Source organism: Zosterops lateralis, assembly GCF_965231275.1.
Source record: "Zosterops lateralis genome assembly, chromosome: 2".
Lineage (NCBI taxonomy): Eukaryota > Metazoa > Chordata > Aves > Passeriformes > Zosteropidae > Zosterops > Zosterops lateralis.
The window spans coordinates 82,424,812-82,445,824 of record NC_139763.1 but is presented as its reverse complement, the minus strand read 5'-3'; the positions used below and the strand labels follow the sequence as shown (position 1 = coordinate 82,445,824).

Here is a 21,013-nt window from a genome sequence, read left to right as displayed (position 1 = left end):
TGACTTTGTTTCATAAAGGAATTTGACAAAATTAAATTAAATTCCATGCCTTTTCTGGCATGCCCTGTCAAATGGTAGGGTGGACCACCAGATGTTCTCCAGTTAAAAAAGCTCCAGTTAAAGAAATATCAACAGGGAAAAAAAAGTAGGTTGCTCTGATATTGGGAACTTCATTTAAGAATGACAAAAATGTGAATGTCCCAAATTGTAATGCTTTACTGTTTCATTCTGCTCTTATCTGCGAATTAAATATGATCTTCATAATGTTTGCTTTTATGTTGTGATGGCTGCAGTCACTGACAGGCTCTTTCTCAGCTGACCTTGAGAAAAATCAAAGAACCAGCATCCTACAGCAAATTCTCCATTGTCATATTTTCTGAAATTTTATTGAGACCCATCTTGGAGAAATAAGTTGATTTTTGCCAGTAAAGTGAATTGTTCTTTTGACATGCATATGTGAATTTATTCTTACAAAGATTGATGTAAAAGCTGGTGCAATATTTCAGTTTTAGAACAAACACTGGGATGTAAGTAGTAATATATAATGTACATTATATTCAGTTTATATAAACATCCACAGTTACATTTTTGCAGTAATGTATTATGGAGTGTGGGTTTTCTTTGTAAAGCACGTGCAGCTCAAATAATCACAATTCATTAAAATATTCATTAAGGAATCTGTGGCAAACAAACTATGGCAGTTTCTTCTGGCTTCATATAATTTTGTGGTGTTTCCTTGGATATTTTGCAGAAGAGGAGACACTGAATCTGTAGTGTATCTTTTTAGAAAAATACTCGTAAATTTTAGAACAGCTTGTTTAATGAGATTTTTAAGCAAAAAATGGTGTGATTTTCAAATTCATTATGGATTTAAATTCGAGCTGTTTTATGCTGGCAGAATGAGGCAATCTGAGGGCAAAAAAAGGATAAAAAAGTGATATATGAGAATCTCCATTTCAAAATATAATGGATTGAATTTAATATGCAACTTTTGAAATTCATATTGTGAACATATGTTAATCGAAACTTCCCACAAAAACAGATGATGAGATGTGAAAAAGATAGGAGTCAGGGAAAGTTTGTTTTTCTTAAGTGTATCTTTTTCAGGTTAGCCTTTTACCAGAATAATTTCTGTCAGGGGAGATAACTGTAAAACCTTGTGGATTAGTCAAGTGAAATCTTGACTGTGTTTTTAAAGGAGGAAGGATGTTATCCACAGCACTCCCTTGTATTTCTGCTGTTCTGTTTCCTAAGGAAGCTTTGAATGCTAGAGCCAGTTTTGGTCATATTTGTAAAAGCATAAAGGTGCCAAAGATACAGAAAATTCTGCTTTTTTCATAACAGCAAGCAGTTGTGCAGACAAGACAGCTGTGCTGGTGATCACAGGATGAACCCGGTCCTTTGTATATCTCAGAGAAGTGGGTGAGGGTGTTCCACTCATGGAATATGCTTGCTGTGCTCATGTCCTGAAAATCAGGCTCCATGGATTTGTTTGCTCCTGGAAGAAATTGTTGGCTTAACTGTTCAAAAAACCAAAATTTATTTAACCTAACAGGTTTTAAACAACTTTGCCACTCTTCTGTTGAAGTTGAATGGGCATGATCAAATTAATAACAAAGTACATTTAAAAGTCTTGGTATTTTTCTTGTCTCTAAAAGGATAACTGTTTATGTACACTCTTTTCGGTATAGATTTTTTTTTAAAACTATTAATAGTAAAAAAAGGAAAACTACATTTTTGAAAAAACAAAAACAAACTCTACCCTGGAAGGGAGATAAGGTCAACAAGTTATGGTTTAATGTGCTGGCAAGTTAGATAAAGTAGCAATAAAAAATGCTCACTGTGTGCAGATACTCAAAATCCGAGTTGTGTAAGACATGCTTTTGATGTATCAGAACAAAAAGTTGATGAATATTGTTTGACAAGAAGCTCAACATGTCCTGGCAATATGCCCTTATGTCCCAGAAAGCCAACCATCCAAAGCAGCGTGGGCAGCAGGGCGAGGCAGGGGATTCTGCCCCTCAGCTCTGCTCTGGTGAGACCTCACCCGGAGTGCTGTGTCCAGTTCTGGGGTCCCAGCACAGGAAGGATGTGGACCTGTTGGAGTGAATCCAGAGAAAAGTCATGAAGATGATCAGAGAGCTGGAGCACCTCTGCTGTGAAGACAGGCTGAGAGATGTGGTTGTTCAGCTTGGAGAAGAGAAGACTCCTGGGAGACCTTAGAGCACCTTCCAGGGACTTTTTACAAGGGCGTGTAATAGGACAAGAGTGAATGGCCTTACACTGAAAGAGAATGGACTTGGTTAGATATGGGGAAGAAATTCTTTATTTATGAGAGTGGTGAAGCACTGGCACAAGTTTCCCAGAGAAGCTGTGGGTGCCCCATCCCTGGAAGTGTAGAAGGCCAAGTTAAATGGGGTGCTGAGCAATCTGTTTTAGTGGAAGGTGTCCCTGCCTATAATAGAAGAGTATGACCTAGATAAGCTTTAAGATGCAAGCCATTCTTTAATTCTATGATTGTTAATTTTTAGTTTAAATTAATTTGGGATACAATTTCAATATAACTTTTAACCATGTTTGTAACCATTCAAATTCTGTGTTGATGGAACAGCAGGAAAAAACATGTACAAACCTCAAAAAACAAACTGGGTAATATTAATGTCTGGTAAGAGAGTCTGAATCCTCCATGAGGGCAAGGTAAATCTGAGAAGATAAAAGATGTGTTTTCTTCATGGTCTCTCTCTCCAGCTTCAGTATACAAAACACCAGCAGATTTGTACTCATTCTTCTCCTCTGTGAAAAACTCTCTTGGCAAACCAATAGGTTTAATGAAGAAGTGCATTTTATTTGCCATCACCACTAAAGTGGTGTCCTTTTATTTGCCATCACCACTAGAAAACCTCTTGCATGAACTTTCCATGAGCCTCACATGGAAGGGAGGAAATGTGTTCTGCAGCCCCTGTTACAAGGCATAAGAAGGTCTGGAACAGGGTCTAGATGATACATTTTATTTTATCAAGAGAGATCTAAAATGTGTGTGACCAAGTGCTCTGTGGAGCCTCTGTGTCTTGACCACATAAATAGTCTGAAGCTTCAAGGCACATGCTGCTTTATCAAGTTTGTAGCTACAGGGTTTATTAGTTGTCTGGACATCAGTGTGGCTTGCCTCTGTCAGGAAGTTTTAATTCTGGAATATTTGCTGTGATAATAGGAATATACAACATTTTGGAGGATAACCTTCCAGAGAAGATCCTTTAAATAATGTAATTCTGTGGACATTATAAACACAAAAAAAACCTCTATGGAAACTTCTTCCGAAACACCATTGAAAACGCTTTTGCTATTCCTGGTGCAGATTGCTTGTAATCAACTTTTCTTTGCTCCTTACATGCTAAACTTCTTGCACATGTTTTCTTCTGGCCCATAGGGATGGATCATGAATCCAAAAATGAGAAAAGAATTAATAATGAAGTACTCTTACTAGGATTTGATGTGGGTAAGACAGGCATTGGTTACTTTGTCCTTTCAAACTGCCAGTTTTAGATATATCTGCATGTTCTGCAAGATGTGGCCATTAAAGAGGACGTGGCTCTAGGGCACATAGACCTTGCCATTACTAGTAGGATTAGGAATATAGCTAAAATGTTCTTCCTAATGGAGTCCAAAGTGATATTCCAGACTGCAATGTGACCCCCAAAACTCACTTGGCTGCATTCCCCAGGTCAATTTTTCGCAAGCACATTATGAAATGCATTCATCTCTGAGTGCCATATAGTGTTGTTTTGCAAGCTAACAATGCACATAGTTTTATGTATTTTGAAATGCATTTTTTAAAAGAAGTAGTTATACTTAAAATACAGAACAAATAAGTGAATACAAAAAACCTCAAAACAACCTAAATCCCCAGCCTCCACCCTTTGCTCCATCATAGACAAATCAACAATGTAAAATTGTTTTTCTCTAGAACAAAAGTTTCACAGCTGTATTTAAAAGTATGCTGATGAAAAGTGATTCATAAGGTGAAGTAATCATTTTTATACAGTGCATTTGGCAGACTCCAGCCAAATTACACCATAAAAGAAATATTGTATTTGACAGCAAACTGTTAGCGATGTGAAATTTGAGAATGAAAACTATTGAAGACTTACTTATGACTGTGCTTGCTGCTCTCTGATGGCACTCTGTTTTTCTTACCCAATTGTGGTCGGTATGTGTTTTTCCCATCTTTGTGAATTTAAGCTTTAGATAAATTTCTAACCTCCTTCTGTTGTGAATTAATTCAAGTTTGTTTGCTTTAGACATAATTGGATCACATCTAATTGCTCCAAATTGTTTGCTACATATAATTCTTACAGTTTAAATATAAAAGTAATTAAACTTATAAAGTTTTGGGCCACCTTACAGGTTTTTAAATTACATCCATTTTGTCTATTGGATTTTCGTTTGAAAAGTGCATGTGTGATTCACCAAACTGCTATGTACATCAGACTAGATAACTTAAAACTGTAACAAATAATTACAAGGACTTAACAGAATGGGATAAACCCCTCTATTCCCTTTGGCATGAGTGACTTGGGAGCAAAAGGTTGCGACCTACAGGGTCAAGAATACTGTGTGGAGTGTTTGAGGGTAGTAGATTTATCAGACAATCCTGTTCAGGCACTGCTTTTCCACTGAAGCTGTCCTGGTGCTCTGCAATTAGTAGACACCAGTTACCAGGGATGTTAATGCTCCTTCTGGGCTTTGTTTGTTTTGTTGTTTGTATTGAGTACTGATTAGGGCTTCTGAGTGTAGAATTCACTTGCAAGTGATTTATTTTGTATCTCTAGGATGCGTTCCAGCTGTTTTGGTTTGCCTTGGGGTTTTGTATCCTGGGAAATCATGGTTTAGATAGCAGCCAAAGTAGCAAACTTTGAGAAGTTACAAGCAGTTCTTCTTAATAAATATTTCTTCTTAGGTTGAGAGAATTTAGTTTTCTATTTGTCATGAACTTTATTTCTTTTTTTATTATCCTTCTCAAAAAAAATTTCCAATATGTTACTTTTTTAGGAATTAAATGAAACATTCATCAAGGATTTATAAGAACCTATTGAATAAAGTCAGAAGTGAGGATGTCGCTACATCTGTGTATTCTAGGAAACCCGTGGGATATTTTACAAAAGAATGTGCCCTTGCTTAAGCTTCTCATTGAGAAATTAAACCCCTATTGATACGTGGAAACAGACTCCTATTCATATGTTCCATATAATTTGTAGCATCCTAATCCTTGCCATGAATCCTTTCCTTATTCTAAGCATCGTAGACTGAAACACATCAATTCAAAACATGGCTTCTTCACATTTTTTTTTAAAACGTCAGCTCTTGGTTGAATACTGTTCTAATCATCTCTTTTCACAAGTGCTGGGGGTTTCCAATACACTGTTGAAGAGTAGTTTATTTTCAGTTATTTAAAAACTTGTCTTCTGTGCATACAGTAAAATTTACCATGACTCTGCACATTCGTGCAACTACCTAATTTCCTAAACTCTCAATTTCTTCCACTTCTGCTAGTGCTTATACTTTTCATCTTCAGCTGTCAGTGTATTTTGGGTGAAACATGTAAAATAATACTGTTTTTTAAAAAATGTTGTATTTCTAGTAGCCAGTAGAAAAACTGAATTTATTTAAACTTTAGTGAGTATTAGGCAGATTAAAAGACCATGCAGCTGTTTACGTACTTGTTAATAATTTACTTGACTTCAACATAGTTTTGTTGAACTGTGGTTGCCATACTAAAGTAAAACTTTTGCTGTAGTTTCTTGCTGGATTACAAGTAAAATTCTGATAATAATAATAATAACAATCTTTACCGCACCTGGTTAGTATTTATAACTTTATTATAAACAATTAAATGATATAGATCCAAGAATTACCATCTGCCATATGAAGTTAGGAACATTGTTCACATAACATTGATATATTTAATGAGTAAAAAAACACCATGCCACTAGAACTTGGATACCTCTCTACCTAATGACTGCAAATTAAAAATTAAGCAGCCTTGTCTAATCTGCTTTCATGGCTTTGCAATGTCCAGAGCAGTCCATGAGTCAGCATCAGGTGCAGTTAGAAAAAAGACATGTTCTGGCTTAGGAAGATAGAGATGGAGGAATGTAATCCCCTGAAGAAAACACTCCAAATGTCCTGGCTCTTGTTCTGAACTTTTTCACTGGAAAGCTGTCAGAGCTGAAGGAACAGTTCATGGTGCAAATCTTTTTGTCTGATTTTTTTCCTTTCTTGTTAAAATGTGTAGTATTAGTAGGTCAAGTAGGCCAAAAATTTCCTTTGCTTATTACACTTTTTCTTTATTTCGCCATATTTAGTCTGGTGCTGGAATTAAGGATACATGTCATCAGCAATCCCTGTTTATTTATTCTTACTAGAGCCTCATAAAGGCTACACATCTCAGGAGCAAGTCAGAGACATAAGATCTCTCCTGAAGCACTCTGTACAGGAAAACTCGGAGGTAAAGGAGAGAGGGGTGGCCAGCTTAACTGGACGGATACATATTGAGTCCTTGGTCTACCAGTCACACTTGACATTGTTTCTTAAAAAATACTGACTTTGAAAAAAGTGTCTGGCACAGACCAGTAGAACAGTTAATTCCAGTTGGCTGCACATTTGTATCAAACACAGAAGTAGTGGCAGATGTGCTTTCCTTTCTGGCCCTCCTGCAGCTGTCTCACAGTTGTGTTCCACAGCCAAGCACGATGTGTCACTTCTCCAGTTGTGGATTTTGTCCATGTGGATTTTATTTACCTGGTGATGCCTCTTCCTTGGCCTGATAACTGACAAGTACTGGATAACACCTTCACTTTTTTTTCATGAAGTTAAGCTCCAAAACTGACCTTTGCTTTTGGTAACAAACACAATGTAACACCTTCCATTCCCAGGCCTGCTGGGATTGCAGCCACGTGAAGGTTTGTTTGCAAAACCAGTCTTACATGGCTTTATATTTTCATCAACAAAGTGCATTGAGCTTGCTGGCTAAATATAAAATGAGGGCAAGATAAATTTTATTCTAGGAGAACAAATGGTTACATTTGTGACTCGAGCATTAAAAGTGAATGAAAATTCCAATATGAAACAGAATTCAAAGTTAAAATCTGATTTTCTTGCTCTTGTTTACTATTTTTGGAGGATTTTTCAGCTGAAGGAGCTAAGGGTTGACCATGGGCTGATCTCATCTGGTTTTTCATTCACTGCAGTGTTATTTTGTTATCAAGGACGAAGAAACTTTGAGAACAGCTTTAAAGAATCTCCACTTTCCATTCCCCCCTTAATAAGGTTATGCAGTTGGTTTAAATTTTGGATGTGTGGGAACATATATGTTAAGTGTTGACTCTATTTTTCAGTCTTTAAATGTAGAATAAAAAGACTTGAAGTCATGAGAAATTGTCTTATTTTCTTCTCATTCATGTCAAAAATCTGGCTTTTTTTTTTTTTTTTCTTCAAAGTTTTCAGTAGTGGAGGGTCCATGACATCCTTAAGCAATCTATTCTTAGCCTTTTTTTGGATTAGCATTTTACAGAGTCTAACTGAAAGTATCTTGATACAAATTTGGTCTATTCCTTCTTCTCTTATCCGCAAACATGAGGGAAACAGATTATTTGCTTTAATTTGTAGCCAACTTCAATAGCAAAGGCTTATCACATACTGCTATATTTTTCTCCCCCTTGGCTCCCTCTACCCCATTCCCCTTCGTGATGCACAAGACAATTTATTTCAGCTGATAAAGCTTGATAAATACAAAAGAGCAAGACAACTCAGTTTTGCAAGTTGTAGCCTTTCTTTTGCACCCCAAATCAGATTTTGCTTTTTAATGCTTCACAGTTCTTATCCTGTATTTGTGTAGTTGATTGTTTCTACGTACATATAATGCACATACAGTTGATGAATAGCATTCTGGGTTTTTTTTTTCTGAGCCAGTCTCCTCCACTTCATAAAATCATAGAATCACAGAATGGTTTGGGTTGAAAAGAGCCTTAAGGACCATCTAGTTCCTGTTTCCCTGTCATGGACAGGGACACTTTCCACTAAACCAGATTGCTCAGAGCCCCATCTAACTTGATCTTGAGCACTTTCAGGGATGAGGCATCCACAGTTTCTCTGGGCAACCTGTAACAGTGTCTCATTGCTCTAACAGGAATTTTTTTTTCCTAAATTCTAATCTAACTGTGCTCTCAGTTTAAATTTACTACCTCTTGTCCTAAGACTAAATGTCTTTCTAAAAAGTCCCACTCTGGTTCTCTTGTAACCCCTTTAGGTATTAGAAGGTGATATAAGGTCTCCCTGAAGTCTTCTCCAGGCTGAACAATGCCAACTCTCTGTCTGTTTTAGCAGCCCTAGTAGCCCTTTTCTTCTCAGTATTATCTGCAGATGTAATAGGCATGCATTTTTTTCTCTGTCACCACTCTCACTGCTGAAATTACTGAGTAGCAGATACCCAGAATTGATCCTTGTGGAGTACCACTTAGTACGTCCTTCCAGTTTTTCAGGAGGCTGTTGACAACTGCTCTTGTCTAACCAGTTTTGTGTTCATTCTAGATATCTTCCATTGGATATGTTTCTGTGGTTGTTTTTATAAGAAAATGTCACATGCTCTAGGTCCAAGGCCTGAATTAAGTCAATAGCATATGACACATATCGCTTTGCATTGCTAGTCACAAAATGAGACCCAGTGTTACAAGGATTTTTTTTTTCTTTTTTTGATAAACACGTGTTCGTTGTTAGTCATGTCCTCGTGATTGTCTCCCAGGTGCTTACAGGGTCTGTTTATGTATGACCTTCCTCCTTAGGAAGCCAGTTGAATTGCAGTTTTGTCTAATTCCTCCTTTCCCAGACAGTGCCATAGTTAGTGTTTAGCACTGTCTTTTCTAAAAATAACTAAACATCCCACAGTTATGTAGCTTCTCACTATTGAGGTCACTTTGGTGGCTCACAATCAGTCTGTACCTACCTTCTCTAGCAATGCCAGGAAAATTCTGATTATGGTAGATACTTTGTAGCCAACAAAAGCAGATGTAGTATATTTACGAAGTGAAATAATTGTGGGGGTTTGTAATGATCTCCTAAAGGATTCTAACAGCATTTAACTTCCCAGCAATAATTTTTGGAAGATTATTTTCATTAATACCATTTCTTACTTACATTAGTTAACCACAGTATAACATAATTAATTTTATTTTTCTTCATATTTTTGAGGAAATCTTGTGTTTTATCTGGATGATTATATACATTCTTGATATGGAGTTCATTTTTTCTTAAAATTTATTTTTTCAAAAAATCAGAATTGGAAATGTTACAGATGTTCAGAAGCCACATTTATGTGATTATAAGAAGAAAGGACAAGAATTGTCCATCACAGAAGTGAAACATCCTCCCTCTGACTGTAACCTGTGGACTTGGGCTTTGTGTCAGGTTACTCCAGGTCTCATGACCAGTCTCTCAAGTTGGTCTTTTTGAATTTTTTTGGGTTTTTTTTGGTGATGCAACTTTCTATTCCAAATACTGCACCTGGATGTGCAGCACTAAAAATATGATCTAATTGACCAGCACTGTAGTAATTTAAAATAAAACTGTTATGTTAGAGTAAAATGTGGTCTCTTGTAAAGTATAAGCCAGCAAGGGAGTTACTCAGGAGTGAATTTCTGTGGTTGCACTGAAATTTGGTTTTCAAAATAGTGTTTTCTTGAGGCTGTGCACAAACACTTCATTCACTCTGTGGTTCTTCCAGAACAGATTTTACATTTTAATGTCATTTTAAGACTTCCCATGGTACTTACAACCATCAGAGGCAAACACAGCATTCATCTTGGAGATGTGGGTGTGAACTCTAGGTCAGCAGGTAAATCTGCAAGGGACAGTCATCATCGCAAAAAAGCCAGAAGTTGAATTTCAACAAACTTTGCAACACGGTCATTTAGTTTGTGTGTAACAACCAGCTGATGTTGTCCTAATTCTTATGGCTAAATACTTGTAACAGTCTTGATGATTTTGGCAACATTCTGCATTATAGGAATTAAGAATATTTCTGAATAATAGAGTCAAGATCTCAATTCAGGTCAATGTACTAAAACAAACTCACTGATCTTTGCTCTCTATGCTAGCTCAGCAATGTCCTGGGCACATTTAGAATGATTGCTAATTTCTTTAAAATATTTTTATAGCTTTTCATTTCATTATATATTTATTCCGATCTTATATTTTATTAAATGTCAGAGATAGAGTTAATAAACATAAAAATATAAATAGATTTTCTCCTTTTAATCATATTTTCCCCAAATTGAAACAAAGCAAACAGCCAAACCTTTCCCTCAAATCCAATTATGGGATCATTTGGGAAAATCAAATATTGTATCTGTTTCTCTTGAATGCTTAAATTAATTGTTCAGTGAGAGATGTTTAGCTCACTGAAATTTTGAATAATCTGCAAATAGCATTAAGTATGTTTACAGAAAACAGTTTCAACAAATTTAGCCTCTTATTTTTTCTTTCCTCTTTTTTTCTTTTTTTTTTTTTTTTCCGATTGCAGTGAGCCAGTAGAAAAAGCCAGAGGAAAATTTGTCAGTAGATAAACTTAGCACAGGTCCCCTTGTAAGATAGAATCACTGCAGGTGCCACCATTATTTAATAATGAGCAAAACCTGTTGTGGTTCTGGGATTATTTGTTTTTTAATCTTGTAACAGCATGTCCCTTTAGTGACTGACTCATTGTTCCGACAACAATGAGGCGGCATCAGTGCGGCCCTGGCTCCAGAGGTGGACGTGGGTTTGTACACGTGTCAAGGTACATTTCTCTGTGTCCTCAAGCCTCTAGAGACGGTTTGACTTCCCATCTTCATGTCTCCAGGGGCTTTTTCCATTTCCTATTTTTGTTCTGTGCCTGATTTGGAGAGAGTGTTTGGATTCTGTTTTAACAGAAGGTTGCTGTATTTTGTTAAAATGCTTGTAAGGAAAAGGTCAAAATTGGATAGTGGAAAAATTACAGCACTTTGCAAAATTCAACAAATCTTTTGAGCTAAGCAGATAAATCCTTAACTTTATTGTTTAGTCAGCTTTTTAAATTGCTTGTAGAACTGTATTCAGCTCTGAAGTCCTCAGCACAGGAAGGACATGGGCTTGTTGGAGCAGGTTCAGAGGAGGCCATGAAGATGATCAGAGGGCTGGAGCACCTTTCCTGTGACAGGCTGAATTGGGGTTGTTCAGCCTGGAGAAGAGAGGGCTTCTGGGAGACCTTAGAGCACCTTCCAGTACCTAAAGGGGATTTATAAGACAAATGGAGACAGACTTTTTAATAGAACATGTAGTGACAGAGCAAGGGTTAATGTTTTTAAGCTAAAAGGCTAGATTTAGACTGGATACGAGAAAGAAATTTATTATTATGAGGGTGGTGAGACACTGGCAGAAGGTGCTAGATATCCCATTGCTGAAAACATTCAAAGCCAGGATGGATGGGGCTCTGGGCAACCTGATCCAGTGGAGGGTGTCCCTGCCCTGAGCTAGGGTATTGGACTAGAGGATCTTTAAAAGGTTCTATGTTGGCTTCTTCTTTTAGCTGTGTGAAGCAGGGGCTTTGATGAAGGATTTTGAGATGGTAACATGTTTATGCATCTGGATGATGGAATGATTCAGTTGTTGCTCCTGGGCCCACAGCACAGCATTTTTGGTATGAAATGCTATGGAACATCTTCATCCAGCTAAAATAACAAAACAGTTTTTGGTTGTTTTCAAGATCTTGTAAGAGAATTCCACTTACTGAAATTGCAGTTACTTGCACATTTCAGAAAGTGCTAATCTCTGAAGAAATGAGAGTGTTGTAAGTAGTAGGATAATTAACATCACTAAAAATCTGATTTCAATTTGACAGTAATGCAGAAAACCTGATTAACAATCAGATTTGAAATGTTGATTGATAGCAGCTTTGGTTAACAACTCTGAATCCAGTACTGTAATTTAACTTCAATAGAAACAGCTTTCCTTTCAATTGCAGTGTCACATTCTTCACAGAATTGTAGAATTTTCGTTCTAAAATGTAATTCCTTGGATTTATGTGAGAGTTTAATGGGACTGTAGGTCACTGTTGACTATGTGATTTGTCATTTACACGCAGCTTTTCTTTTCCAAATTTTGAAAATTATGCATTGAACTTAGGTTAAGGAAAAAATAATGCATGTCCTGCATGGTGCTAATCTCACCCTTCTCCTTGAATGTTGTCTCTACTTACTCTTTCTTTGTTAATTTATTTTCTTTACAAAATACAGTTTTATATTCACTGCACGCAATGGTTGCAAAACCATGGCCTTTTCAAAAGATCATTTTATACTTCAGGCACAACTAAAAGAAATGCCAGGGATACATTCTTTAAAGTTTTAGTTAAACACACAAAAGTTAACTATCTGATTTGGAAACACAAGTTATGAGACTTTTGACTGAATTTTGATCCTGGCTACATTTGCACATTTAAAAATGTACATTTTAAAATTCACATTTAAAAGTTAACTATCTGATTTGGAAACACTAGTTATGAGACTTTGACTGAATTTTGGTCCTGGCTACATATGCACATTTAAAAGTTTGAAGTTTATGTTTTATAAACTACAACTCCTCTGATTTCAATTATTTTTAATATGATTTCTGAATATGTTTTCCCAAAGTTGCATGTCCATGGGGTACAAGATTAGATTTTTTGCTTATAATTGCACCTTATAATTTTTTCATACTTCTGGCTTGAATAGGTAAGACCTGTGTCTTAGATAGAAGGAAAATACATGTTTAATCTAAAAAAGGGGAAATTCAGAGAAGAAAGAATCTGAGTATGAATAATTTTTTCCCATAAATTTACCCCTGGATTTTCTCTGTGCAATTATTTTATAAGAAAAAGGAATGAACTTTGAGAATAAGATTAGAAGGGTGATTGGGGGGAAATGTGAGAGAGCAGCTCAACTTGTAGGAGGAAAGGGCAAAAGAGAAGATAGAAAAGGAAGAAGAGAAGTGGATACAGAAGATATCTCAGAAAAATGGCAGCTGTTGCTGTTGACTTTTAACACTGGGGAGAGGATGAGGAATGAATCATTTAAAATCATCAACTCTAGCTGAAAAACAGAAGGAGGGAGATACAGTAACCTCTCTAAGCAACTTAAAACAGAAAACAGATTGTCCTCTAGAGATCAGCATAGGTCACAAAATACTGTAGATAGCCTTTAATTCCCAAAAGCAAGGGATTTAATACCAAGAGGTATAGCTGGCATGTTCAGACATAGCCACATTTCGTCACTGTGATCCTCCCTTCGCCATAAAAGAAGACACCTTAACTTGGAAATGTGGTCCCCCTGACCAGTCTTCACAGCCAAAGGTGCTGCAGTAAAATGCTAACACATGTCCTGTGCTTGAAGTGCTTCCTTCCCACGTGGCCATAATGAGAGCTCTGCATATAGGAGTTTCTAATTTACTCTTACCCTGAAGGATAACATAAACACTGTGGGGATATTGTTAAACATGGCATGTTGTTACTACTTGAGGTGCTTTCTGCTTACCAGTTCCATGGGTGAAAAGTGGCGTTCCCTCAGAAGGTTCCTTGTTCAGGGTATATCAGTTGGTCACAGGGAAATATTGAGAAGAGCCTATGACAAGGCATACTAATTAAAACCCCCCGAACAGACATACTAATAAAAAGCCCTAAAATATAATTGCTGGCATCCAGCCTTACAGTTCAGTGTGGGAAATTCTTCCTGCAGAATGGAGGGAGAGTACAGTTGACTCATATATAGCACCTCTTCACATATACAAACGTAATTACAGTCAGTTTGTATCTTATTGGAAGTATAGTTTGTATCAAGCCTTGGCTCTGTTCCACTTTTGCTGTTTTCTTTTTGAAAAAATAAATGTGTGTGGCCGTAAGTTAAATTTATCTTAAAAATACGCACTATTAAAATTGACTCTATGTGCTCACATGCCAGAATAGTCCCAGCAGGGGAACTTTGAGAACCCAAATTTATTGCTTTGGCTCCTTGATTCTTCTGCTCCTTCAGCTCCAATCAGGTCTCTGGCCAAACACAAGCTGGAACAGAGTAGAGCATTTCTGCTGTGTGATCAGGTACATGGTGCCAGCAGGGACAGCTGGCAAAGTCACTGCTGCTCTCGGCTTTGTATCAGGGACAGTCCCCATCTGAGAGAAAAATGTAGCCAAATTACACCCCATTTAAATTACTGCTTGTTGGGCAAAAAGCAATGTTGCCCTCCTGCAGCATGGGATTTGGTCCCTGGGATATTCAGGGTGGTGGAAAACATAGAGTAGTGGAATGGTTTGGTTTGGAAGGAGCCTAAATGATCATCATGGGCTGGGACACCTTCCACTAGACAGGGTTGTTCGAAGACCTGTCCAGCACTGCCAGGCATCCACAGCTTCTCCGGGCAACCTGTGCCTCACAGAGAAGAGTTTCTCCCTACTATCTAATCTAAACCTGCCCCCTCAGTTTAAAGCCTTTCCCCACTGTCCTATCACTACATGCCTGTGCAGAAAGACAGATGAGCTACAACCAGTTCCTCTGATGCCATACAATTCTGTTATCCCAGGCTTTGCAGATTGAATAGTACCCTAAATTTACTCCCTTAAAATTCACTATTTAGATTTTTCCTGTCCTGGGGTGTCTGCATTGCTGGGCTCATGTAATGCATTGTGCTGGGCTCATTTGCAGCTTGAGTGACTCAGGGGGTCAGCAGCAGAGTGCAGGCTTTTTCAGCCCTTGAGCAATGAAGCATTAAGTAAAAGTTATTATAACCAATTAGTGGTGGCATTATTATTACCAATTAGTGGCTGTATGAAGCAAATCATTACTCTTAGTTCAGTTATTAGCAGCCAGGTGTTCATGAAACGTGCCATGTGCAGCCAGTGTTGTACCTCAGCAGTCACTATCGAGGCCAGTCACTGCATTTGTGATGTTTCTCTGCAAGGGGGTTGTGACAACCTCCCCCTCCCACCCCCTGAAAAGAAAGAAAAGAAAAAAAAAAAAAAAGTGTTTGAAGTCAGTGTGTAGGGCTTTTTCGGTTGCTGCCAATGTTGTGTACCTAGTGAGGGAATAAAAAAAGGTCATTTCTATCTCTAGACCAGCATTCTGAAACCTTAAATATAGTAAATTCATGATCCATGATGTAAAGCAAAAAATTAGAATTCCACTTTTGTTGTTGATTGCCTCTTCATTCGTAAGAGCAAAATGGCCATGCCAGAGAAGGGGAGTTACAATACAAATTACTCTTCACTGCAACTTTTTAAAAATTAAATAGGAAGTTAAGGGGAAAAAGATTATAATTGTGTCTTTAGCATCACTTCCTTACTGAACTATGTGTTAATTTTGATGCATTTTTCAGGGAGACTCATAGCTGTAGCTCCAAATACACAGAACAGCTAAAAAAATTAGAAAAGTAAGCATAGCTAATAAAATTCCAGTACACTAAATACTTTCTGCATAGAATTGACCTTTTTTTTGTATAATTAGAATAGGCATTAGAAATATTTTTTGTTTCTTGGAGAACAAAAGTAGGGGGTTGGGGTGCTGTTTTCTCTTTTGACGATTCAGATGTCTTCTGATTTTCAATATTAGTGAAGAAAAGATTTTTGACATTTTCTTTGAGGTCTGTTTAAAGGAAGTGAATTGTAGGATAGCATCCATTAGGGTGCTTTGAGCAAAGCTGGGCAGGGACATCTGGTGGTGCAGTAAAGGAATCATTGAACACTTGCGACGGGAAGTGCAGTCGCATTGGAATGATTAAAGAGAAAATGTAATTATGGTCATACTGTGATTACTTTTCTGTTTTGATATTATTCTAGAAACACTTACATGCCTGTTTAGATTGCAGTTTGTGTATAGTTTTAATTTACTGGAGAAGTAGAAACTAAAGCCCTATTCATGAGCTGGCAGCTTGCAGGCGTAATGTGTTGGGCACCCTTCACTCAAAGGGCCTTTAACCTACAGTCGTCTGCAGGTTTAAAATCAAACTTATGAAACTGGACCGTGGTTCTGTGGGTGGAGTGGGGCATATGTTAAACCTGTGCATTTGGACTCCGGACTTCTGCCACTGATTTACTGTGACCTCTGGGCTAAGCTGATTTGTTTCAGTCCATCATTTAGTTTTCAACCCATCTTTGAGTCCATAATTCTGTAATAGTGTTTTAGCTTCTAAATTGTATGTTTGGATGAAGAATCACAAATAAAATTATTACATATCTTTGTTTTCAAAGTTCTATATTAATTAAAGATAAAATGAGCAATATTTTTTATATGTATTTAACTTGAACCCCTATAGATCATAAATATGTGTTCAATATTTTAACTGCAGTGATTTTAAAAGAAAAAATTCTTTTTTGTGGTGCTGTGTTTAGCTGCACATGCTGACAAAACCTTGGAAACATACGTGTTGAAGGTCATAACCTTGGGAAGAATTTCCCAGGAGTGTTTAGTGCTGTGATGCCTTACCACCAGCTCTGCACCAGGCACTCCCCTGCCAGAAAAAGCAAGAGTTTCTTCATTTGTGAACATCTTTGATCTTGATATGTTTTTCCTGCTGTTCATGTATATCCAGCCTTTGCTAGTACATGTCGACCATGCATAGAGCCTTCTGGGAGATGGTGTCACCTGCTCATGAAGGGTGTGGGCATAGCACTTCCAGGGACAATGTGGTCTCTGCTGGTGGAAGGCGAAGGGTTTTCGTCATCTGCATCCATTTACAAAGCTTTGGTGACTGCTGTCCTGTCTTCCCTTAGAGTAGGTATGCTCTTAAAATGGTGGTGTTGATAAGTTACTGGTTTGGGCTTTGTGTATTGTGTCAGGAATGCATTTTTACCATCATGTATTCTCCATACAATTCTGTAAAAAGAAAAGGGGAGAAGACACAAGTATGTCCTCTCTCCTATGCTACTAACATGGTTTTTCAGGAGGAATCAGTAGCAGCTGCAAGCTTTAGCTCCTTTAGCTCCTGTATCCTGGACAGAAAAAAAGTCAATAACCTAAATGTTTCCTAGCCAAATATGGGCTCCTTGCTGTGGTCATTCTTCACACAAGGAACTCTATAGCTGGTGATAACAGATAGATAGATAGATAGATAGACAGACAGACAGACAGACAGACTGACCAGCAAGCTCAGAATTAGAGCAACCACTGACTATATAATTAAAAATCTGTGACTTTCAGATTAAGAGTCTTCTTAAAGTAAGAAGCTGCAGAAAACAGCACTTTGCAAAGTACAAAAATTTATCTCAAAGTCAGAGAAAACTATTCCCTGCAACTTTTCACAAGAAGGTTGAATGTTTCATTGAGATCCAACCCTTCTTTCTCTCCTTGCAGTAAAACTTCTATTTTGTTAAACTCATCATGACTACTTTTCCATAAAGCAACAGTTCTTTGTCATCTTGTATTGTTACCCTAGTGGTTCTGTTACCATCCTTTAAAAATGTCTCTACTCTTGGTTTGGATAAAAAAGAGAAGTGCTGGCATTTGTTGATGTGTCCTTTGTTTCAGAAATGTCCCAAGGCTGTGGTGACAACTGGGAATCAAGGATAGCCACAGAGTTGTTGCAGACATGCTGGTTTTTGTTAATGAAAAGCTGGTGTTCCTCCTCAGCCCTTCTATGCTGTAGTTAATCTGTAACACTTTATATTGCCAGCAGCCCATTATAGAGGAATCTGTTTTTGTCTTTCAGGTGCAAAGATGGCTTGAAAGGATTTACATACTCTGCGCTAAAGTAAGTAAAGTTTCTGTGACTGTATAAGACAAGATTTTGAGGAATCATGCACAGTGGCAGCTGCATTGTAAGGAAAGAATATTCCTAAATAAAATCATGCTGCTCTAAAATTTTTCCAGCTTTTGAGTATACAACATATTGTGAAAAAGGCATAATCATAAAATCATTGGTTGGAAAAGACTTCTAAGATCATCCAATCCAACCTTTAACTCTACACTGCCAGGCCCACCACTAAACCATGTCCCCAGGTACCACATCTACGTGCCTTTTATATACTTCCAGGGACAGGAGAGAAATCCCTTTATATTTGGGAGTGTTATTAAAGGAAACTCAGACACGTGATTGCATGTTTTTGAAGGAGCGCTAATCTTCTGTCTTTCTAAAACTGGGATTCATGATAACCCATGTTTTCCTGGAAGCAAATGGCTGCTGCTGTGTTTTTACCTGGAGCTTATTTGCTGCATTACAGAATGACAAAGCTTTTGTATCTTCATTGCCCTCAGCAAGAGTGCCAAGGTTCAGTGTAACTTGCATTATAGTGTTAGGAAACATCTTGCCATTGTGTCCTCCCTTGCCTTTGATACACATTAATTCCACACCTAAGATGAGCCAATATATTGACAATATCAACTTCTGGGTGAAGAAAGAAGGCTGAAGATGAGGCCAAGCAAAACAAAGTTGATGGTTTCAGTGGGAGCAAAAACATTTTAAAGATTCTGCAAAATAGATATTTTATAAAAAATATATTTATTATCAACCTTTATGTAGCCCCATTTTGCTGGAGATAATTGAGATATTTCAAGTGCCTTTTTTTATTCTTACTTAGTGTTCTTTCTTTGTCTGAGAGGTAGACTTCCCTATTAATGTTTTTGGTTTTAGTTTTAAAAAATTCCCAGCATCAACTGTATCCTCTAGCTGAAATATCTATTTAAATATATGTCAATGGGGTGATGTGCTCTGAAGAAGTACGAGGTTTGGCAACTGTATAAGATGGGTTTTTCAGACCTGGGAGTAACTGCAATCTAGTCTAAAACTTGCACAGGACTTCATCTATTTCTTTGAGTTATTTATGTAATTGCCTTGTTCTGTTTTGCTTTTTTATTTCAGGTTCATTGTAGGGAAAGAAGAAATCCCCACCCATTCTTTTTCACCTGAAACAGCCTTTTCAAGAACAGATAGAAAAATCAAGCATAGTGAAAAAGTATCACAGCCAATGAACATACTGGCACTAACAAAAAAGCTCATGGACAAAGTGTGAGTAAAAAAAAAAAAACCAAACGAAAAACAAATGAATCATTGTTATATAGAGCACTTCAGTGTCTGTTATGTTGTATTTGACAATGTTTTATACTACTTCTGCTTTGCATTTTAGTGTTTTTCTATTATATTTTTATTAGGTAGTAGTGACAAATGATGAACTCTAGAGAAAGCAAAACCTGAAGACCTATATGTCATAGCTATGACTTACAACATGCAATTGTCTAACAAGGGAGAGCAAATTCAGTCCATGATGAGTGCAGGATGGTGATTGTTTTTTCTGCAGTTTTCGGCAAAACCAGTTCATGGCATAGTTCTGCTGGAACTAGTGGTACTATTAAGGAGAAGAATTGCACAGCAGCAGACCGTACTTATGTCACCATAAGTGACCATAACATAGTCTTTTGGGGGACCTACTTCCCTGTATTACATAAAGGAGAACTACCTAAAAATAGGGTTGATGGCGTGTGGGCTGCCTCTGCTGTCGGGAGATAAGAAGATAGAAAAGAGCGAGGCTAAAACTGTTTTGCACAAGGTTAGATCTAGACATCTGAAGTTAGGCAGGGTAGGTGCCCCCCTGTCTACAGGATCCAATTCACTGTCTTTTAGTATGAGCTTAAAGAAGTGAATGCAGTGAGCTCTTCAGTCTGATTTCTTCAGAGGATTTACTTCTATGACTGATAGACTGATTCCTCTGCTTCAGGCATGTTGGACATCACAAGGAGTCATTGATTTACAGGGAAGATGGAGTAAAAAATGGGTAGGGGGTATGTTCACATGGCACCTATGAATCTTCACTTCTGCTGACCTCTTCAAGAGCAGTTTTATGACCAAACCTGCTGTCATGCAGGAGTCTTCCAAGTGCATTGTGTACTCAAAGTAGTGGCTTGTTTTTGCTTGCTCAGATGATGAACAAACATGAAGTGATCCCCATCACATTGTGACTTCCTATGATTTGCTGTGGGTTTTAGTTGAAAAATATGAGGGAAGTCTTCAGTGATTTTTTAGGCATGACTGTATTAGGCAGTGCAAGACTTACAAGGAAAAGACACCTCCACCCATAATCAAATTCTTTTACCTGAATTGCTTATGCCTGTTTTGTCTTAAATACCTGTTACTCACTTTGCTAGGGATAGTTCATAGCTCTTCTGTTGTTGGTTAAATACAAGGATAGAAAATAGACAAGAACGTTTTTTCTTTAAGGTTTTGAAACTCCCAGCTCAGACATTCAGCAAACTTTCAATATGGAGTTTTTATGCTCTCACTGGTTTCTCTTCCATATGGTTCTTTTCAGTATAATTGAGTCTAAATGCCTGTAACCTGAGCACATTCTCATTACAATTTTTGCTACATAAACTGACCTCACAGATGATTTATGGCCATTAGACTTTATAGTACACGATTCAAAACTTCCAAGATATTTGACATAGTATATAAATTGTGTAATTTATTTTATATTAAATCTTAAATACTTGGATGTAGCAAAATATACTGTTCAGACCTGGTATGAAATTACTTATTTTAATTCTACATAATACAGGGCTAGAAACTGTACAATCCACATATCACACCAGCCCAAGCCAGTCTGTTTTAAATGCTCAAAGTCAAATTCTCAGTCTAAAGGAAAAGCTACATAAAAATCTACACTGCAGAAGAAATAGCCCAGAAGTGAGAGGCTTGTAATTGAGAGAAGTCTCACAGGGTGTTTCTGTGCATTTGTATGATCTGCAGTGCACTTCAGTGACCCTTACACTGGTGTGAAAGGACACAGGTAACAGATGCTTGTTCAAATACCCTTCCAGAACCATAGAGCAGAGACAAAACAGGAAAGGTCACATCACTTTTTGTTGACCACAGCAGAAAATTTGTTCTTTAATTTAGCATTTTATGGCAAGACGTTGGATCCAAATAAGTGTGCAGACACTTTTTTCTTGGTGTACAACTAAAGTATTGTTAGTTTTTATTGTCCTTTTATGGCATC

The 21,013-nt window shown here is 37.4% G+C and overlaps 1 protein-coding gene across 1 annotated transcript in view; it reads left to right on the top strand.

Annotated features, from left to right (window-relative positions):
* The window catches only part of TMEM135 (transmembrane protein 135), a 158,558-nt gene that overhangs the window by 122,621 nt on the left and 14,924 nt on the right, over positions 1-21,013 (top strand). The window contains exons 7-8 of the mRNA XM_083884986.1: positions 17,734-17,775; positions 18,883-19,029. Coding sequence (XP_083741112.1) covers positions 17,734-17,775; positions 18,883-19,029 — 189 coding nt within the window. The remainder of the gene's footprint in view (positions 1-17,733; positions 17,776-18,882; positions 19,030-21,013) is intronic.